Source organism: Panthera uncia, chromosome D4 (genome assembly GCF_023721935.1).
Source record: "Panthera uncia isolate 11264 chromosome D4, Puncia_PCG_1.0, whole genome shotgun sequence".
NCBI lineage: Eukaryota > Metazoa > Chordata > Mammalia > Carnivora > Felidae > Panthera > Panthera uncia.
Genome location: NC_064807.1, coordinates 7,109,697 through 7,126,186, shown reverse-complemented (window position 1 = coordinate 7,126,186; position 16,490 = coordinate 7,109,697). Strand labels below are relative to the sequence as shown.

The following is a 16,490-nucleotide window of genomic DNA, read 5'->3' as shown; positions in this document are numbered from 1 at the left end:
CAGGACACCATCTTCAACCAGTTATTGGCTTAGCTTAGGAACTGTCAACTGAGATCTGAAAGAGACACATTCAGCCACCGCTGGCACCATCTAGAGTGGCATCCAAGCTAGCGAGGCCAGAAAGGATGGTAACACGGCTGTCCCCCTGGCCCATGCTCACGCACACCCCATCCATGCACATCCAAAACAGATGCCACGAGCTCAGAAGCTGTGCAAGGAGCCAGAAAGTTAAAAAGAGGAGACTTAGGGGCGGGGGGGTGGGGGGGTGGGGAGGGAGGCAGGTAAACTAATGCTTACATTTTACCTGAGTTCCAGGATGTATTAACCCTGAGAGTTCACTGTCCCTGGATTACTTGAAGCATTTTTCCTAAACCATGAGTACACTTATAACCACTTCTGCTCACTATCAAAGTAACATCCCCAAACTCCTGACCAGCTGGCAATGCTGAAGTCACTTTTACTTCCTAGACCTTAGTTCCTGTATCAGTCAGTTAACAGTAGCGTCCAACTCAGGGCCGCTGTGAGGAACAACTGAGATCGCATATTGGAAGTCTTCGACATATTGGAAGACTTCGACGATCGTCGCCAGTCAGGCTTTCAACACAAGTATAGACGAAAGCAAGCTACGGCATACTAGACCAGCAGGGGCTGAAAGATTTTACTAGGTCTCGGCCCCTGAAAACCCAAGCACGTGAGCTTCACATCAAGGAACATAGCTTGTCACACCAGGGACACAGCACCCTGACAACAATGGGGTTTGGATGCAGACCCGGGAGAAGTGTTTCCTATACTCATACTAAACATCAGCAGGTTTAAGAAACAAAACAACCTCAAACCAACCCTAAACCAATAAACAAATAAATAAATAGGAAAAAAGCAACATACATGTTTCAGGCTTTTCCTTAATCGACCCATTTAGACCATGGGGAAGAGTACGGAGACACCAAAACAACTTTTTGGTTATTTGCCTGATACAGATAATTATTCACCCTAACTGGGTGAGCTATCAGTTAAGTGGGTGAATGGCCACTTGGGCTGCTAGCAATTCCGTTCTACGTAGTGCAAACACTTTAAATATAAACATTTAAAACCAAACGCTAAAAATACCTAAAGGAACAGATAATTGTGCTATTTTACATAACAAAGCTGTAGTTCACAGGAGAGACACAGTCTTTCTCTTTCTAGCCCAAATACACATCTCATTTGCAATATAACTCATTAAGTCAACACCGGTTTCTAGAGAGAGTGTTTCATTCAAATAATCTGCTATTCTCCAACAATTATTCTTTCATTTCAAATGCACATTAACCAAATACTGCTGAATTAAAAGCACATTCTCTCCGCATTTCAATTAACCAAGTTTTCCAGTTCTCTACAAGCCCCAACACATACCCCTTCACTTTCTCTTCTAGCTTTCTCCACTCTTGTCACCAGCTTTGTTACAAAACTTACGGGTTCTGCTCTAGGAATAATTTTTTATCATTGCTATGTACTAATTCTTCACTTGATTGGCTATTAAAATCTCTCCTCTTTTATCCTTTTCTTTCCAAACCTGTCTTCTGGCACCCGACTAGCACAATGACCCTTCTGGCCGCCCCCCGCCACCTTCCACGGCCTTCGGCATCCAGCCCCTTTGTGTGTCCAGAGGGCAGGATCTCTCTCAAGTCACCCTTACACCTTCCACTGCCCACCCACCCTCATCCATGTTTCTGATCTGCCTCGCCTTCCACTCTGCTTCACGGTCCCACAAGGTGTCACGTTTGCCACTGTGGCCTCCGCACCCTCACACGCACATCCACACCCACCCCCTGGCCAAGTAAGCTACCTACTGTGAGACCATCAGCTCTGACCCTGACACTCAATCACGTATTTTTCCATATGATCTGCTGGCAGAGGAGGAACCGGGGGGAGAAAAAACTAGTTTCCACTTGTAAAAGATCCCAGAAAGACAATCCTACCTTTCCCAGGATTTGGAGGAAAAGGACTTCCAAACTCCTGATGCTTTGGCTTTAAAGTGTGTGGCCCTGACATGCCTCCAGCCTGGGTGACCTGGAATCGTGGCTTCCCATTGGTGAGCACTTGTCTCCGGGGGCTCAAGGCGGGCAGACGGAGGGGGCTCTCGGCCATGCTGCTCTGAGGAGCCAGCCCTCCTCCCGAGGGCATCTTGAGATGCAGACTGTTAGCCAGGCTTCCGATGGCAGAGCTCAACGTGCTGCCACAGGACGAGGGGCCAGGAGTCCCAGAGTGGGCTCGGATGGGAGGAATGTGTTGGCCACTGACCATCCCAGGCCCCTGCGGGCTTCCTGATGTCCGGTGGAGACTCATGCTGCATGACCTTCCATTCATTCTGGAAAAACCCGTGGCCAGGAATGGTCAAGTATCCAATGGAACTAATGAGTCCTTTCAGGCAAAGTCCAATAAGTTATCCATGGTGTGGGTTATTAGCCTGTTTAAAAAAATAAATGCAGGCATTTTTAAAGGTAAAAATGAAAATAAGTCACAGTGAATTTTCAACCTGTGTAGCATTCACATAAGGCGGAAAAGAAGCACTCTTAGCAAAACAGCCTTTTATGCAAGGCAGGGTCATCCAATGCATGGTTCATTGGCAGGCACTCTCCCTTCCTGCATTCACGGTAGACGTGGGTTATGGATCACTGCATTGTTGTGTTTACCACTGAGCCCTTCTCAATACAGGGCTCTTGGCAACTACAACCAATCAACTGGTGCCAGCTTACAGGATGAAACTTATTTTGCTCCCCAGAGGATCTGTCCATCCTAGTTCACTTCTGCTACAGTGAGTCTTAGGAAACCCAGAGCATCACCTCATGAGCTATGAGACCAATGCTTCAACGTTTCCAGGAAACAAACCAAAGATATGGTCTCTGAAAAGGATGTCAAACCACCTCTGATTTTTACTGTAAGAGCAAAGTTTTCACAGTCCCTGGATTTACAAAAGATAAAAATGTGGGCCTGGGATTCTCGCAAAGACGTCATATGCCCATATATCCAAACACAGCAACATGATGATTCTGAGTTACGGGGATGGCAAAAGAATCGACCTCACCATACCCTCACCTTCTATGAAGGCCCTAGAAAAGGAAAAAGTCTGTGCAAAACACTTTATGGAAAGCATAACAAAAGAAGAGCCCTTCTAACGGTAAGTATGTCCACCATACTCCACATACAGTAAATCAGCCATTCACCACCCCTTTCCTCAAGCAGCAAAGAGAGAACCAAGGACTGATAAGACCACAGGACGTCATTACGCATCTGTGCATCGTAAGGTCAGTACTCTCTGCTTACAAATCTTTAGAAAAGGCCATTCCCTGCCTTGATCTGTAACAGCTCTCCGAAATGTACACAGACTCAATGAGGTGATTAAGTGTCACTACTCCAAATGAGTGACAGACACAGTCACCATCTGCATTCTTTTCCACAGACAGGATAGTCATGAAAAGGAGCCGCAGCTGAACAAATGCAGGAAACAGGACTGAGTGCAAAGCAGCAGTGGTCAGATATTCTCAACTGGATGATTCCTGCTTTTTCTATACGATCCACTCAGTGTCTTAGACAAGTATTTCCAACCAAATCCTAAACGAGTGGCTCCATTGGTCATCTAGGGCAGAACATCACATAGAGAAAACTCTCTACAAAGAGTTTTTTTTTTCTCTGATCCTTTTAGAAAATCAAAAATACTTGATTTTCAAGGCAAGCACTCTCTGTGCCCTCAGAATTATGTGTTCCCATATGTTGAAAAACTTCAAAAATTATTAACAATACAACATTTGGAAAGTTTTCCTCATCCTTACCAATTTTCTACCTTATGAAGAATTCCAGGGATGCCAGGGTGGCTCAGTCGGTTAAGTGTCCGACTTCAGCTCAGGTCATGATCTTATGGTTGGTGGGTTCGAGCCATACATTGGGCTCCGTGCTGACAGCTCAGAGCCCGCTTCCCATCTTCTGTCCCCCCTCTCTCTGCCCCTCGCACATGTGCATTTCTCTCTCTCAAAAAATAAGTATTGGAAAAAAAAAGAATTCTATTAGTCTAAGGCACCCAGGTGGCTCAGTTGTTAAGCGTCCAACTCTTCATTTCAGCTCAGGTCATGATCTCACAGTTCAAGAGATCAAGCCCCACATCAGGCTCTGTGCTGACAGTGTGGAGCCTGCTTGCGATCCTCTCTCTCTCTCTCTCTCTCTCTCTCTCTCTCTCCCAAAAATAAATAAACATTAGAAAAAAAGAATTCTGTCACATTTCATACTACCAAGCCAAGCATTCTTGAGAAATCCTCTGATATCTAACTCCCGCCCTTCCCTCCATTACAGTCCCCAAGAATGGACAAGTAAATCCAGCTTACCCAAACCTTATCATTTAAGTTGTTTTATGGAACAATAAGAAATGAACCCCGGTATCAAACTGGTTGTAAGATGTTGGTTTTTTCACATTGGAAAACTTCTAATGCGTTTTCTGCTGTGTCCATTTAAAAAGAACTCCAGTGTATTATCTTCCGGTCTATTGATTCCTGGGTTGATTATGAGCAAGAGTCATTTGATGTCTCTGTGCTTTGCCAGAGGATATTGGCCATCTATTCTCCACTAATTCATAAAATAGCGGGGGCGCCTGGGTGGCTCAGTCGGTTAAGCGTCTGACTTCAGCTCAGGTCACGATCTCACGGTCCGTGGGTTCGAGCCCCGCGTCGGGCTCTGTGCTGATATCTCAGAGCCCAGAGCCTGCTTCGGATTCTGTGTCTCCCTCTACTCTCTGCCCCTCCCCTGCTCATGCTCTGTCTCTGTCTCAAAAATAAATAAAAAACATTAAAAAATATATTTAAAAAAGTAGTGTTTTCTGAGTACTCTGAACCCTGCAGAAGAGAGCCCTCATTCAGTACCAACCTAAATAAATAAATCAAAGTATACATATGTTGTATTGGCAATTTGTTGAAAATACGGAATCATCCAACATGACTGGCATTATGAGTCACTATGAGTCCATGTGACCAGTGTCTGAAGATTTGCAGACTATGCCCATTTCCAGGTTTTTAAAAATAAAGGAGTCATTTCTTTGGCAGCAATATCACACGCAAGCAGGAATTCTCATCAAATATCTGAATAAAAACACATAAGTAGGTGCTTAGTATTGGGTCAGATCATCAAAAAGGTCAGTGTGCAGGAAAAATAAAGCATTAAGAAGTTAATTAAGTATCAGACACTCATACTTGCCTGTCAACCTGGACTTTCATTTTATTTTATTTATAAACTGTGCCCCTGTTTTAAATCACTTTAGGTTGGAAGTAACAACAATAACAAAAAATGCACTTAAATTTTATTACCAGAAAAGCAACAGCCAGAAAGTAAAATGGTTGATACCATAAAGAAACGCCAGTGGGGCAGTGGCTTATGAGCTGAGAAAACCAGCCTCAAGTCAAAAATAAACTGTATGTGAAAATATGCTTAATAATCCAGTTTTCACATTAATTATGCCAACAGATTTTTCAAGCATTAGAGACCAGAATTTAAAAATCAATTTTATCTACCGATACCATAAAACTTTATATACTTTTTAGCTAGGCCATATGTTCATTTATAATCCTAGGTCCACTTGGTAACAAAAAAGGAATGAACTGCTAACTTTTAAGAAAGACGCTTCCTCATTGAGTCAGAGTGGGGGAAAAAAAAAAAGCACTCAATTAGAAGGCAGGACACCAGAGTTCTACCTGTGGCACATCATTTATAACTTCTTTGGACTCAGAGCTTTCATCCATAAAATAAGGAAGTTGGTCATGATCACTGAGGTCTCTTAAAATTCTGATCTTCAAAATAATTAAGATAAGGAAGATGATCCAACATACCTACTGATGGGGCGCTTGGGTGACTCAGTTGGTTAAGCATCCAACTTGGGCTCAGGCCATGATCTCATGGTTCATGAGTTCGAGCCCCACATCTGGCTCTCTGCTGTCAGCACAGAGCCCAGAGCCCACTTCGGATCTTCTGTCCCCCTCTCTGCCCCTGTCCTGCTTGCGCTCTCTCTCTGTCTGTCTCAAAATAAATAAACTTTAAAAGAAAATACCCACTTATAGAGATCAAGGATAAATATGTAGATTTTATACCTATGACGTTTAAACCGAGGGGACAGGGTAAACATGGAAGCAAAAATAATAACCTCCATCCACTCCATCAAAGCAAGAGCTCGTAGGAGGCTCGCACACCAGCAGTGTGCTGAAAGACAACACTTAAAAGGCAACCTCGAAAAATGGTATCCGGATTAAGTTTGCCTACGCTTTGACGAAAAGTGAAATCATAACTCGTCAGTATCAAAATCTAAGTGGCAGGATTCCACTGGTAGAGCATCCTTCTATTTAAAAACTTACTCAAGTTTCCCAGAATTACTTTTTCTTTCATCCTCTATCCAGTACCTTTCCCCAAGGTATCAACAGAAAAAAAAAAAAAAAAAAAAGAAGAGAAAGGAAAAGCAAGGAACATCCAAAAGTACAAATTTATGGTATTCTGAATCTGACATATTGATACATTTAGGGTTTTTAATACTCCATCGGTTCAAACAATAAAAATGTTCATTTTGTCAAATGAGTCAACGTGAGTTAATATATTCTTCCTTTGACCACTTTCAAACTCCTAAAACGTCCTCCTTTAAGTCAGGTCTAAAAGGAAACTACTTAACTGCTAAGGAAACTCAACCACAAAACCATTTAACGATTTCACTAGTTTTCTGGAAAAGCTATGACTTTGATCAAAATACAAAATCATGACTCTACCTTCTACCCAAGACTCTAGGCACTGCGGCTCACAGATTAAAAGATTCAACAAATGAAAAGCAATGTTAACTCATCCATTCAAGAGCATTCCAAAAACACGAGTTCCATAATGCCTATTTACAGCCAAGAGCCCTTTCTTAGTAAATATCATTAATAAACTCATCTAGAGTCATAATTCATCTGATGAGCCAGTTAATTATTAATTTTCATACATCATTTCATTTCCTTAGGCTACATTTAGCCTTTGTTACATTTTCCATTCCTTATGCCACAAGCGTTATTCTTACCCCGCACAGAAAACCTGATAATGAGGCACAAAATACTGTCAGCAAACAAACTGCTCCTGAATTGGTTTCTTTATATACATCTAAGCCATCTAAAATAGGGGTTTTATTGATTCTTTTTATTCTTTTCCCTTCAGGTTAATGATTGTATAATTTCATTAACTGCTTTTTCAACGTCTCTGCCTTGATCATTAATAGACCCGAGCTATTCCCCTGCGCTTCTCCTCCGGTTACAGCGTTTGTAGCCTGAAGAATATAGAAATGAAAAGCCTATTGACAGATAATATAAGTTATTCTCATGCACGGCTGCGGTGTGAAGCACATTTTGCAATTCAATCAAGGACAGATAGAGCTGAATGTTCTTAGATCCCAGGAGTTCATTTTAATAAGCAGAATGTACCTTGTCCTAACACAGGTGACTGACTCCTCAGAAAAGACTGTATAAACAAAAACCAATCGTGTAAGTCATTTTATTGGCAACAATATAAACACAGCTATATTAGATGAAACCAATAAATCAAAATCATTCTTGTCTCCAATTTTAACGAGAGGAGAGTGCAAACATGTGCCCGTGAACCTGGAGGATATTATAGAGGAAATGCCTTGGATGTGTACGATATCGTTTCTCTAAATTGGAAGGGAGGGTACTGAATTATGATAAAGTAACCCACAACAAGGGAGGGTTGACCATTTCTGTGGTTTTGTAACTTTATTCAGTGAGACCGACAGATTCACAGACTTCACAACAGAAGTTACACAGGAACAGAGGGGGATGTTTCCACATCAGTGAGACGTGGAACACAAACTTAGGGAGGTTACACCTCGTAACCACCACATATAGACCACACAGTCGTGCAGGCAATGCCAAGGTCTGATGTTGGTAATGCTAAGAATATTAACATATTTATTCTGAACACTAGGATGTACAGCTATTACTCAAGCAACATAATCACCAATAAGATACAATCTTAAAAAAAATCAAAGCAGTGAAGCACTGAGTTCTAGCAATTAAAAAATATGAAGATAAACTACTGTTCCCTCCAGAGATTCAAGACCTTTCTGTCATTCAAGACCACTCAGAAAAGACAATATAATGAACATTATGGATCTCATCTAATAGGACCCCCGACTGTCTTATCTTTGGATTCATTTCAACCCTTACCTATCTAGAAATACACATATTCTAATTTTTCTATTTTTCTATGTTGTAAAAATTTCCTCAATGAACATCATCTTCCCTAAGTATGGTGTAAAATATCTGGCAGTACCCTTTTAAACTTAAATTAACGGCTAGGATATTCAAAATGCAGGTAGTAAATACAGACAAAGGTAAGAGAAAGGGGGAAGGAGGACGGACGTAGGAGAAAAAGAAATGATCAAGTCCAATTTAGAAATTTATTCTCTAAGTTAGTCAATCCTAACCTAAAAATCAAAGCAGAATTGGGAACCTTCCACATAAAACGAATAATTACAGGTTACTGAAAGAAATTCAGCACCTTCAGGAAAACACTACTGGAAGGCAACATTAAAAGTTCAGTAACCTCTCTTAGAATCCCCGCTCCTTACTTCAATCCATCTATATAACTCTCATACACCCTTAGCTCACTAAATGTCACTACTTTTAGTAGTCATTACCTACAAATGTTTCATTTACCCTGCCTCAATCATGAACTCATCGAGGAGTAGGGAAAGTTCTAGAAATCTGTGGCCCTACCACAAATGGCAAGGGAGAAGGGAATAACTAGGACTGTAAGAAATCACACAAAATGAGAATGAACTTGGGAGCGAAAGGATTTTTTAAGACAAACATAGGTATGTTCAGGAAGGTAACCATGCCGTGGCCGTAAGTTTAACAAAGCACTAAAGTTTCTAAAGCAGCATTTTTCAAACTGGTGGCAGACTGATAGCAGGCCCTGCAATCAATTATTCAATACTGAAAGTGTTTTGTAATGAAACAGAACTGACTAGAATAAAAGAGAAACTATCAGAGTACATCAGATGTATTAACGGTTAAGTACTGTTTTACTTCAGTTTACTTGTGGGTATACGTGTCTGTAGATCTTAATGCATATAGTGTATTCTGGGTAAGATGAGAAAAATGTAGCTTATTGTGCGTTACAGTCAAAAAGGCATAAAAGCCACTGTTATAAAAGCATTTAGACTATCTGCCTGCCCAGGCATCTACAAAGAGAAAAACCTACAGGTATAGATAGAGCTGAATAGCCAAAGTAAAACAAATATCAAAATATAGCTGCATTAAATAAGTATTCCTTATTTATTTTAATTAATTAATATAAATTATATATATATACATATATATGTATATATATGTATATATATATAAAGTAGATCTATAAATTTGACATTTTTGGCTTTGTAAAACATTAGGATTAAATAAAAAAAGGCTGTCCTACCACTGCTATCTTTCACTGTGTATTTGACTCAGTAAATATCATTCGATCAACATCAAACAGATCGACCAACTAACAGAATTAGGATCAAAATGACCCACAATTTTAGTTCTTCTTCATTGTAGAAGAGGGAAGACCTTCCCCGAAATAGAACTTCATTCTCACAATGCCAAAGGGGGACAAGTTTAAATTAACACATAACTGCCCTTCAGAACTGAGTTTTTCCAAACGGGTTCTTAATAGGAGTTAACCATCAGATCCCACGAAGAGGAATTTGAAATGGAAAAATGAACACATTCCTTATGATGTCACCACTGAATTAATTACCTGAATTGCAAAGGGTGAACACCACATGGCCATGGTTTGAGACACAAAGGCTTCTTCAGAAACATAAAAGAAGAGTAACTGGCTGGAGTTTTTTCTTTAAAAACAAAAACATAAACAAACCTCCACCTTTATACAAGAAGATACAAAGGTAGTAAAATTTGGCAAATGAAAAACACATTCTTTGTCAGTCTTTGAGTACAAATGACTACTCGGTCTGTGTGAATAGCTATTTACACAGCTAAAGATCACAATCCTTTCAAAAAAGTAATAAATATCTACTTATGGAAGATTCTAGAAGTAAAACTGAATTTATCACTCACTAAACCAAATATTCAAGCATATTAAAGTGTCCCCCATGCCATGTATCACTGAATGATTTCTTTCCTTCAGTGTAGTTACTGCTTAAAAGTGACCAATAAAACTATTTTTAGTGTTGGTAGACAAAAGTTTTACACAAGTTAAATTATGTTCACTGACATCACTGCAGAAGTATGAACGTTCGCAACAATGACTAGTCCCTTAACCAACATGACAACATATTTATTTAAAAAAAAAAAAGGGGGAAGGAGAAAGAAAAAGAAAAAGAAACAAAGAAAGAAAGAAAAGAGAGAAAAAGAAAAAACCAACATGAATGACTCAGTCAAGTTACAGAAAGAAGTGGAATCTACTGGTCACGCTGAAAAGGTTGGGAAAACATTAATCCATTTCTTCACACACAAGAAAAACAAGAACTTGTACACAGCCCTGGCATCTGGTTAGCTTTCTGTGTATAGTATTCGGCAGGCCTAGAAAGGAAACTTCTTAGATCTGGCTCGGAACTTGAGGAATAACTGATATTCAGAAAGCCTGAGCTCTATCAAGGCCCCTGGCACGGGGTCTGACCTTGTGCTGTAGCCCTACCTGCCCATCTGCAGTCCCGCAAGGCTGGCCGCACCTGAAGGAATGTGCGGCTGCTCCCATTCTTGGCCTTGAGGAGATCCGATCGGACGAGAAGGGCCCCATCAGCTTCCTCCATCTCAGGTCTGCTCTCAACTATGGACAGCCCTCATGATTCCAGTCTTCCAGACAAATCCCCTGATCCTGTTCCCAACGTGGATCATAACTGGATCCTTGTCTCTGTTCTTACTTACTGCTTTCGAGTCCACATGGGTGGTCCTTCCCCTCCTCACTTCTCTTGCCCCCTTTTTCCCCAAACCCACATCCTCCGTACCCTCCAGGTCCACCCCAAATACCCACTTTAGGCCTTCCCCCAACCTCTGTTAATATCTGTACCTGTTTGTAAAACGGTTAGAACTACGCTATTGTACGTGGTTCGCGGAATTAACTCACAAACAATGAAAACTCGCAGCTGAAAGCTGGGAAACAAACACAGTAATTTCGGCCCCGAGACCAGGCACTTCTTTTGATGTGGGGGGTGGGTGGCCCTCACAGAGCAACTGTCAAATGCATCTGGAGATGGATGGTGCAAGGCGCATTCTCCTTGCTCACCCCGCACCGGCTCCATGCTGTATGCTTCGCTCCTGTCTATGGTCCCCCTATCAGGCCCTCATCGGGACAGAAAACACCGCTTCTGTTCTGCTAGTGTTTTCCTTGATTCTATCATATTAAGTGACGCCTGGCCAACTAACTCTGCAATCTCAACTGTTCTCATCATCTTTAAAAATTTTTTTTAATGTTCTTATTTTATTTTTGAGAGAGAGAGAGAGAGAGAGAGAGAGCGCGCACGCGAGCGAGCAGGGGAGGGGCAGAGAGAGAGATCATGAGATCATGACCTGAGCCGAAGTCAGACGCTCCTGAGCCACCCAGGCGTCCCTGTTCCCACCATCTTTAAAGGGAAATCCAAATTATCTGACCTACTAAAACGTTGTTATGTCAGCAAAGAAGACAGCCCCAGGAGTACATATTCAGTCATCCAACTTACATAAGGTATTTTTAAAGACAGGCAAAATTAATATATCTGTTAGAAGTCAAGGCTGTGGCTAGGGAACACGGTGACTGGAGGGCAGTGTGAGAGATGTTTCTGGAGTGTTGATAACATTCTATCTCTTGATCTGAACACCAGTTGCTCAGTTGTGTTTAGCTCATGAAATTTCATCAAGCTTAACATACGTGTACTTTTCTGTATGGATATTTTATTTCACCCCAATAAAGAAAAAATGGGTTTAGCGTCAACTCTGCCTGGAGTAAATGGAAAACCTGGAACTTGGGCATCTTTTACCAAACGACAGGTTAGAGTCATTTAAAGATTTTGTCATACGCCTCATCCTCCAGGACGGAGTAAGGCAGCACATTTTTTTTACCGCATAGATTTCCTACATGCTTGTTTATTTTTAAATTTGATTTTCAATCTTAATGGATCCTGTGAAGCAACCAAACAAGTGAAAAGTTGGAGTCAAGTCCTGTATTTCTACCTTCTTTCTAATACCCTCTACAGAGAATAATTACAGAAACACAGAAAATGACTTCTCCAGGGAAGCGAGTGTGGCCTGGATGCCACTTCCTGAATTATCTTCTTCAAGAGGTACTTCATCTATATTTGGCAAGAATTACAAACTAACATTCCAACTCCAGAGATCACTACCTACAATACGCGAGGGACCAAAGTGAAAAGATTGTCCTCAGATTTAATTTACTAGCAAGGAAGAATACTCAGAGAAAAAAAAAAAAAGACTGAGGACACTCAGCTCCCTTTTGAAACAATGGAAAGACCCCTTTCTGCTGTATGAATAAAGGCAAGGCTGGTACCAAACATTAGTTTGCTATTATTTAACCTCCCCCACCCCGCCTATTTTGGCCCAATAGGAATTTCACCTACTAGGTGAACCCTGGAGTCCACCCCACCTGCCCCCCTCCCCTCAAAAAAGGTTGCTTTTCTTATTTGGAACGATGATCACTTCCAAGCAAACCAACAACAGACCTCAGGTATTCGGTCTCTGACAAACCGACTACCCTTAAGTAACTTGGGTGGAATCAGGGATCAGAGAAAAGATGCCCTCTCCCACCTGGCCTACGGTGAACCAGGAAGGCAGGGAGTGACAGCAGCACTGGGACTTAACTGCTCAGGCTCAAGAACTGTTAAGTCCTTCGAGCAACAATGACGACTTCAACAGCCAGTAAGAAAAAGTGTTTTTGGAAAGTAACTGGGAAAGAACTGTCCCCTACTCCTCTCAAAGGCACTGGAGGGTCTAGTCCGGCTGCCACAGACAACTAATGGCAACTGGAGTGCATTCGCGTGTGACCCTTAAACTTCAGCAAGTTTCCAACTGCAACACATGATATATAACATCACACACTCCTGTCTCTACGTGGCTGCAAGCTTCCCCCCAGCCTTCTTTGTGAGCAGATCCTCTTTTCGCAAACCTTCGCAGGATGCACTTGTTTAACACGCTACCAAGGAAGTAAAATCCGAGGAGGGACAAGAGGAGAAATGGGAAGATTTAAACCAAACAAGTCAATTTTGTACAAAAGAAAAAAAAGAAAGAAAAAGAAAAAAAGCTTCCCAGCTTAGCGTAACAGAGGGTGCTCTAATGGAGAACGTGACACAGGGGGAAAGGGATGTCTGGCTGACTCCCAAGGCAGAAATCATGACTCATCAAAGCTTTCAGTGGGGACACAGAGACTTCACATTAGTCTGGAGCTCACCTTCAGGCCAAGAAACGCTCTCTGCGCTGGAAACTAGGAAACTGCAGTGTGTGTCCGGCATCTGTACCCACCGGCTGTGAGCGACTGGACAAAACCCTGCGAGTCTCTGGCTCTCGGTTTCCCCGTTCACAGGTGACCCCATCCATCGCCAAGGTCCCTTCCAGCGTTCACCGTCTATACTTGATATTCCCCGGTCCCCGGTCTTTTTCCCAAAGGGAACTGGTCCGCTGGGGGGAGCTGCGGTACACCCCTCCCCCCACCCAGCCCGACCCAAACTCCGCGGAGATACTGAGGTTCTGGAAGTACGTGACCGGACGGTGCAAAGCCCTTTTGTCTGCAAAGGGGGCCCGCAGTTACAAGAGTCCCGTCCCCACAGATGCTGCTCCCCGTGATTCCGGAAGTACCCTCCACCCCAGGCCCCAGGCCCGAGTTCAGATGCTCCGGGGGATCCGGGCCTCCCAGATGCCCGGGAAGGCTAGCCGCGGGGTGGGGAAGACGCAGCAGAGGGGCGGGGGCCTCTCCAGGCGGGAGGAGGACTTGCGAGATCCGGAGAGGTGCTGGGGACCCACTGGACGGGGAGACGCGCCTGGGGCAGGGCTGGAGGAGAGCAGCGCTTATCTGACCCCGGCTGCCCTCCCGCCCCAGGTCCCAGGCCCGAGTCACCAGGCTCCCCCAGCGGAGGGGCGGGTCTGAGCGGGGAGGCGACAGGGACCGGCTGGGGTGCGCTGCTGCGACCCCGCCACTCTCCGGCCGCCTCTGACCCCAGCCCTCGGCCCAGTCCGCGAGCTAGCGCAGCAAAACAAAACAAACTCGCGCTGGTTTCCTGTTGTGCAACCCAGTCCTGAGTAAGTCCGGGCCGAAAGGGCGCCGCCGCCGGCCCGCGGCGGGGAGCCCGGGCGGCGGGGACCCGCGCGCTGCCCTTCCCGGCCGAGCTGGGACGCCCGGGCAGCCGCTGGCCCCGCCAGCCGCAGCGCCCACGGAACCGGTGCCCCAGCCCCCGGGTCTCCTTCCGCGTCTTTCCTCCCAAACACCCCGGCGAGTCGAGGGCGCGACCCGCGAAGCCAGAAACAACCTTCTCCCAAAGCGTGTCCCTCCAGGTACCTAATTGAATCATCCATAGGATGACAAATCCGTCCGGGCCAAGTTTTCCAGACACTTGGGCAACTTCCTCGTCCCCGGGGTGATTTGTCAGCTGCAGTGAGTAACTTGGCAGTGTCGCTCGGGGCAAGGTGTGTGTCTAGGGGAGAACCCGGTGCTCACTCACGCTTTCCAGAGAGCAGCCCCGACCGACTTCAAAATACACACAGGGTCATTTACAGGGACGGGAGCCGTGAGCACGACAGAGTGCCCGAGACCGAGACATTCTCCAAACAGTGCTGACATTCCGTCGGCCCCAGAGAAGTGTAAACGCGGAGTGACGAAGCCGAAGCCGGCGGGGAGTGCGAGCGTCTGGGTACGTCTGCGCATTCTGCGGCGTGGGAGGTGAAAGAGACCTGGCGGCTGCGGGTGGTGGGACCGTCCCAGCGACAAGTTCAAGGACCCCCAACCGAAGGGCCTCCTGGAGCAGTGGGGACCTGGTCTCGGGCGAGGTGCGAGCGTGCAAAAAACAAACAAACAAACAAACAAACAAAAAAACGCCCTTGGTGGAGCTTCACAAACACGTGGGAGCTGGAAAAGGCAGCTTCAGCCCCGTGTGTGTGCGCGCGCGGGACCTCACGTCACCCCACCAACTCTCACTTCTCCAAAGTTTCCCTTCAGTGGGGACTCCTGGGTGGCGTGCAGGACCACAGCCGCGCGTCCTGTAACTTGCCTTCATTGTGTGGCCCTCTGGCCCCTGCTGTTCAAAAGAAAAACCAAAAAAATCTCCTCCTAATTAAAGAAACTTTAATACCTTGTGGATTTCCTCTCCGTCTTCTACACCAGGCGCTCTTAGGCAACTGACAACAACACGGCTTGATCACTAATTGAGGGCTGCAAACAGATCTTTCCGAAAATCTGGGGCTGGGGGGGCGGGGTGCGCGTATCCTTAAACCCGCGCAAACGCCACTGGCTCCGCGTGGAAAACTAATTCTAATCCCTAGTTTGTATCTCGGAGCGTTAACTCCCCCGCGCTCTCAAGCGCCGGTTTCTCCCGACTCTCGCCTGCGAGCAAAGTTCCTATGGTAGCCACTTACCAGGTAACCCGGATTTCCACAACAAAGCCAGGCAGGCGTGTGGGTCCCTTCCCCTGCCAGCCTGTGAGTGACAGCGGTGGCCAGCGCTGGCGAAGAGTAACTTGGGGCTCCAGCCCTTCAGCGCGCTCCGCGGGTTCTGCCTCCTTCGGAAACGAAAACTCCCATCCAAGCCGGGGGACGGTGCGCGGAAACCCGGCCCCGGTGCCGTGTGTGCGCGCGCGTGTGCGAGGGCAGCGGCAGCAGGGGGAGGAGAAGGCAGGGGGGGGGGGGTGGCTGGACCCTCGGCATCAGCGCATTCTCACCCCCACACACAGACATACACACACGCAAATGTTTTTAAAAAGTTGAGTTTCGACTTTGTGCCTCGCCTGTCCCGCTCATCCTCGCCCCGGGCCGGGGGATGCGTCTGGGGGGCGGTGCGGGATGCTGGCTAATTGCTTTCGGCGGCGGTTCCGTGGCCCTTGCGCGCCGCGCACTGGGCTGCAGGGGCGGCGCACTGTGGACACGGCTGCAGGGGGAGGGAGGCGGGAGGCGGAGAGCGGGGGTGAGGGAGGAGAGGCAGCCCTGAGAGGAGCGTGGATAAGTGTTCATCGGCGCAAGGGCCGGCCTGTGGCCAGCTGCTTCCTGAGTGTGAGCGCTGGTAGGGGGCGGGGAGGGGGGCGGGGAGGGGGGGAGGAGGGGGAAGAGGGTGGAGACGGGCTCGCCGGTCACCAGGCTGGCCAATTCGATGGCTGAGCTTATGTCTCCCTCTCCACGCGTTCACAGACACTGTCCCTCCCTTGTGCCTGAGCGTTTAGGAACTCCAGAACAGGGTACAGCAGCCAGGCACTCGGCCGCCTTCTTGGGCCTTATTTGTTGAATTGGCTTTTTTTTTTTTAACATGAA

The 16,490-nt window shown here is 45.5% G+C and overlaps 1 protein-coding gene across 4 annotated transcripts in view; it reads right to left on the bottom strand.

Moving 5' to 3' along the window:
• GLIS3 (GLIS family zinc finger 3) overlaps positions 1 to 16,055 on the bottom strand; it is a 444,686-nt gene extending 428,631 nt beyond the window's left edge. Inside the window, exons 1-2 of one of the 4 annotated variants that reach the window (XM_049632910.1) lie at positions 15,606 to 16,055; positions 1,959 to 2,446 (exon numbers count right to left, since the gene is read on the bottom strand). In XM_049632910.1, coding sequence (XP_049488867.1) covers positions 1,959 to 2,346 — 388 coding nt within the window. In that variant the 5' untranslated portion in view covers positions 2,347 to 2,446; positions 15,606 to 16,055. Of the gene's footprint in view, positions 1 to 1,958; positions 2,447 to 13,431; positions 13,521 to 14,532; positions 14,758 to 15,605 lie in introns of those variants that run through there. The other 3 variants (XM_049632924.1, XM_049632916.1, XM_049632932.1) reach the window with 3 other exon arrangements.
• Positions 16,056 to 16,490: the final 435 nt, after the last annotated feature.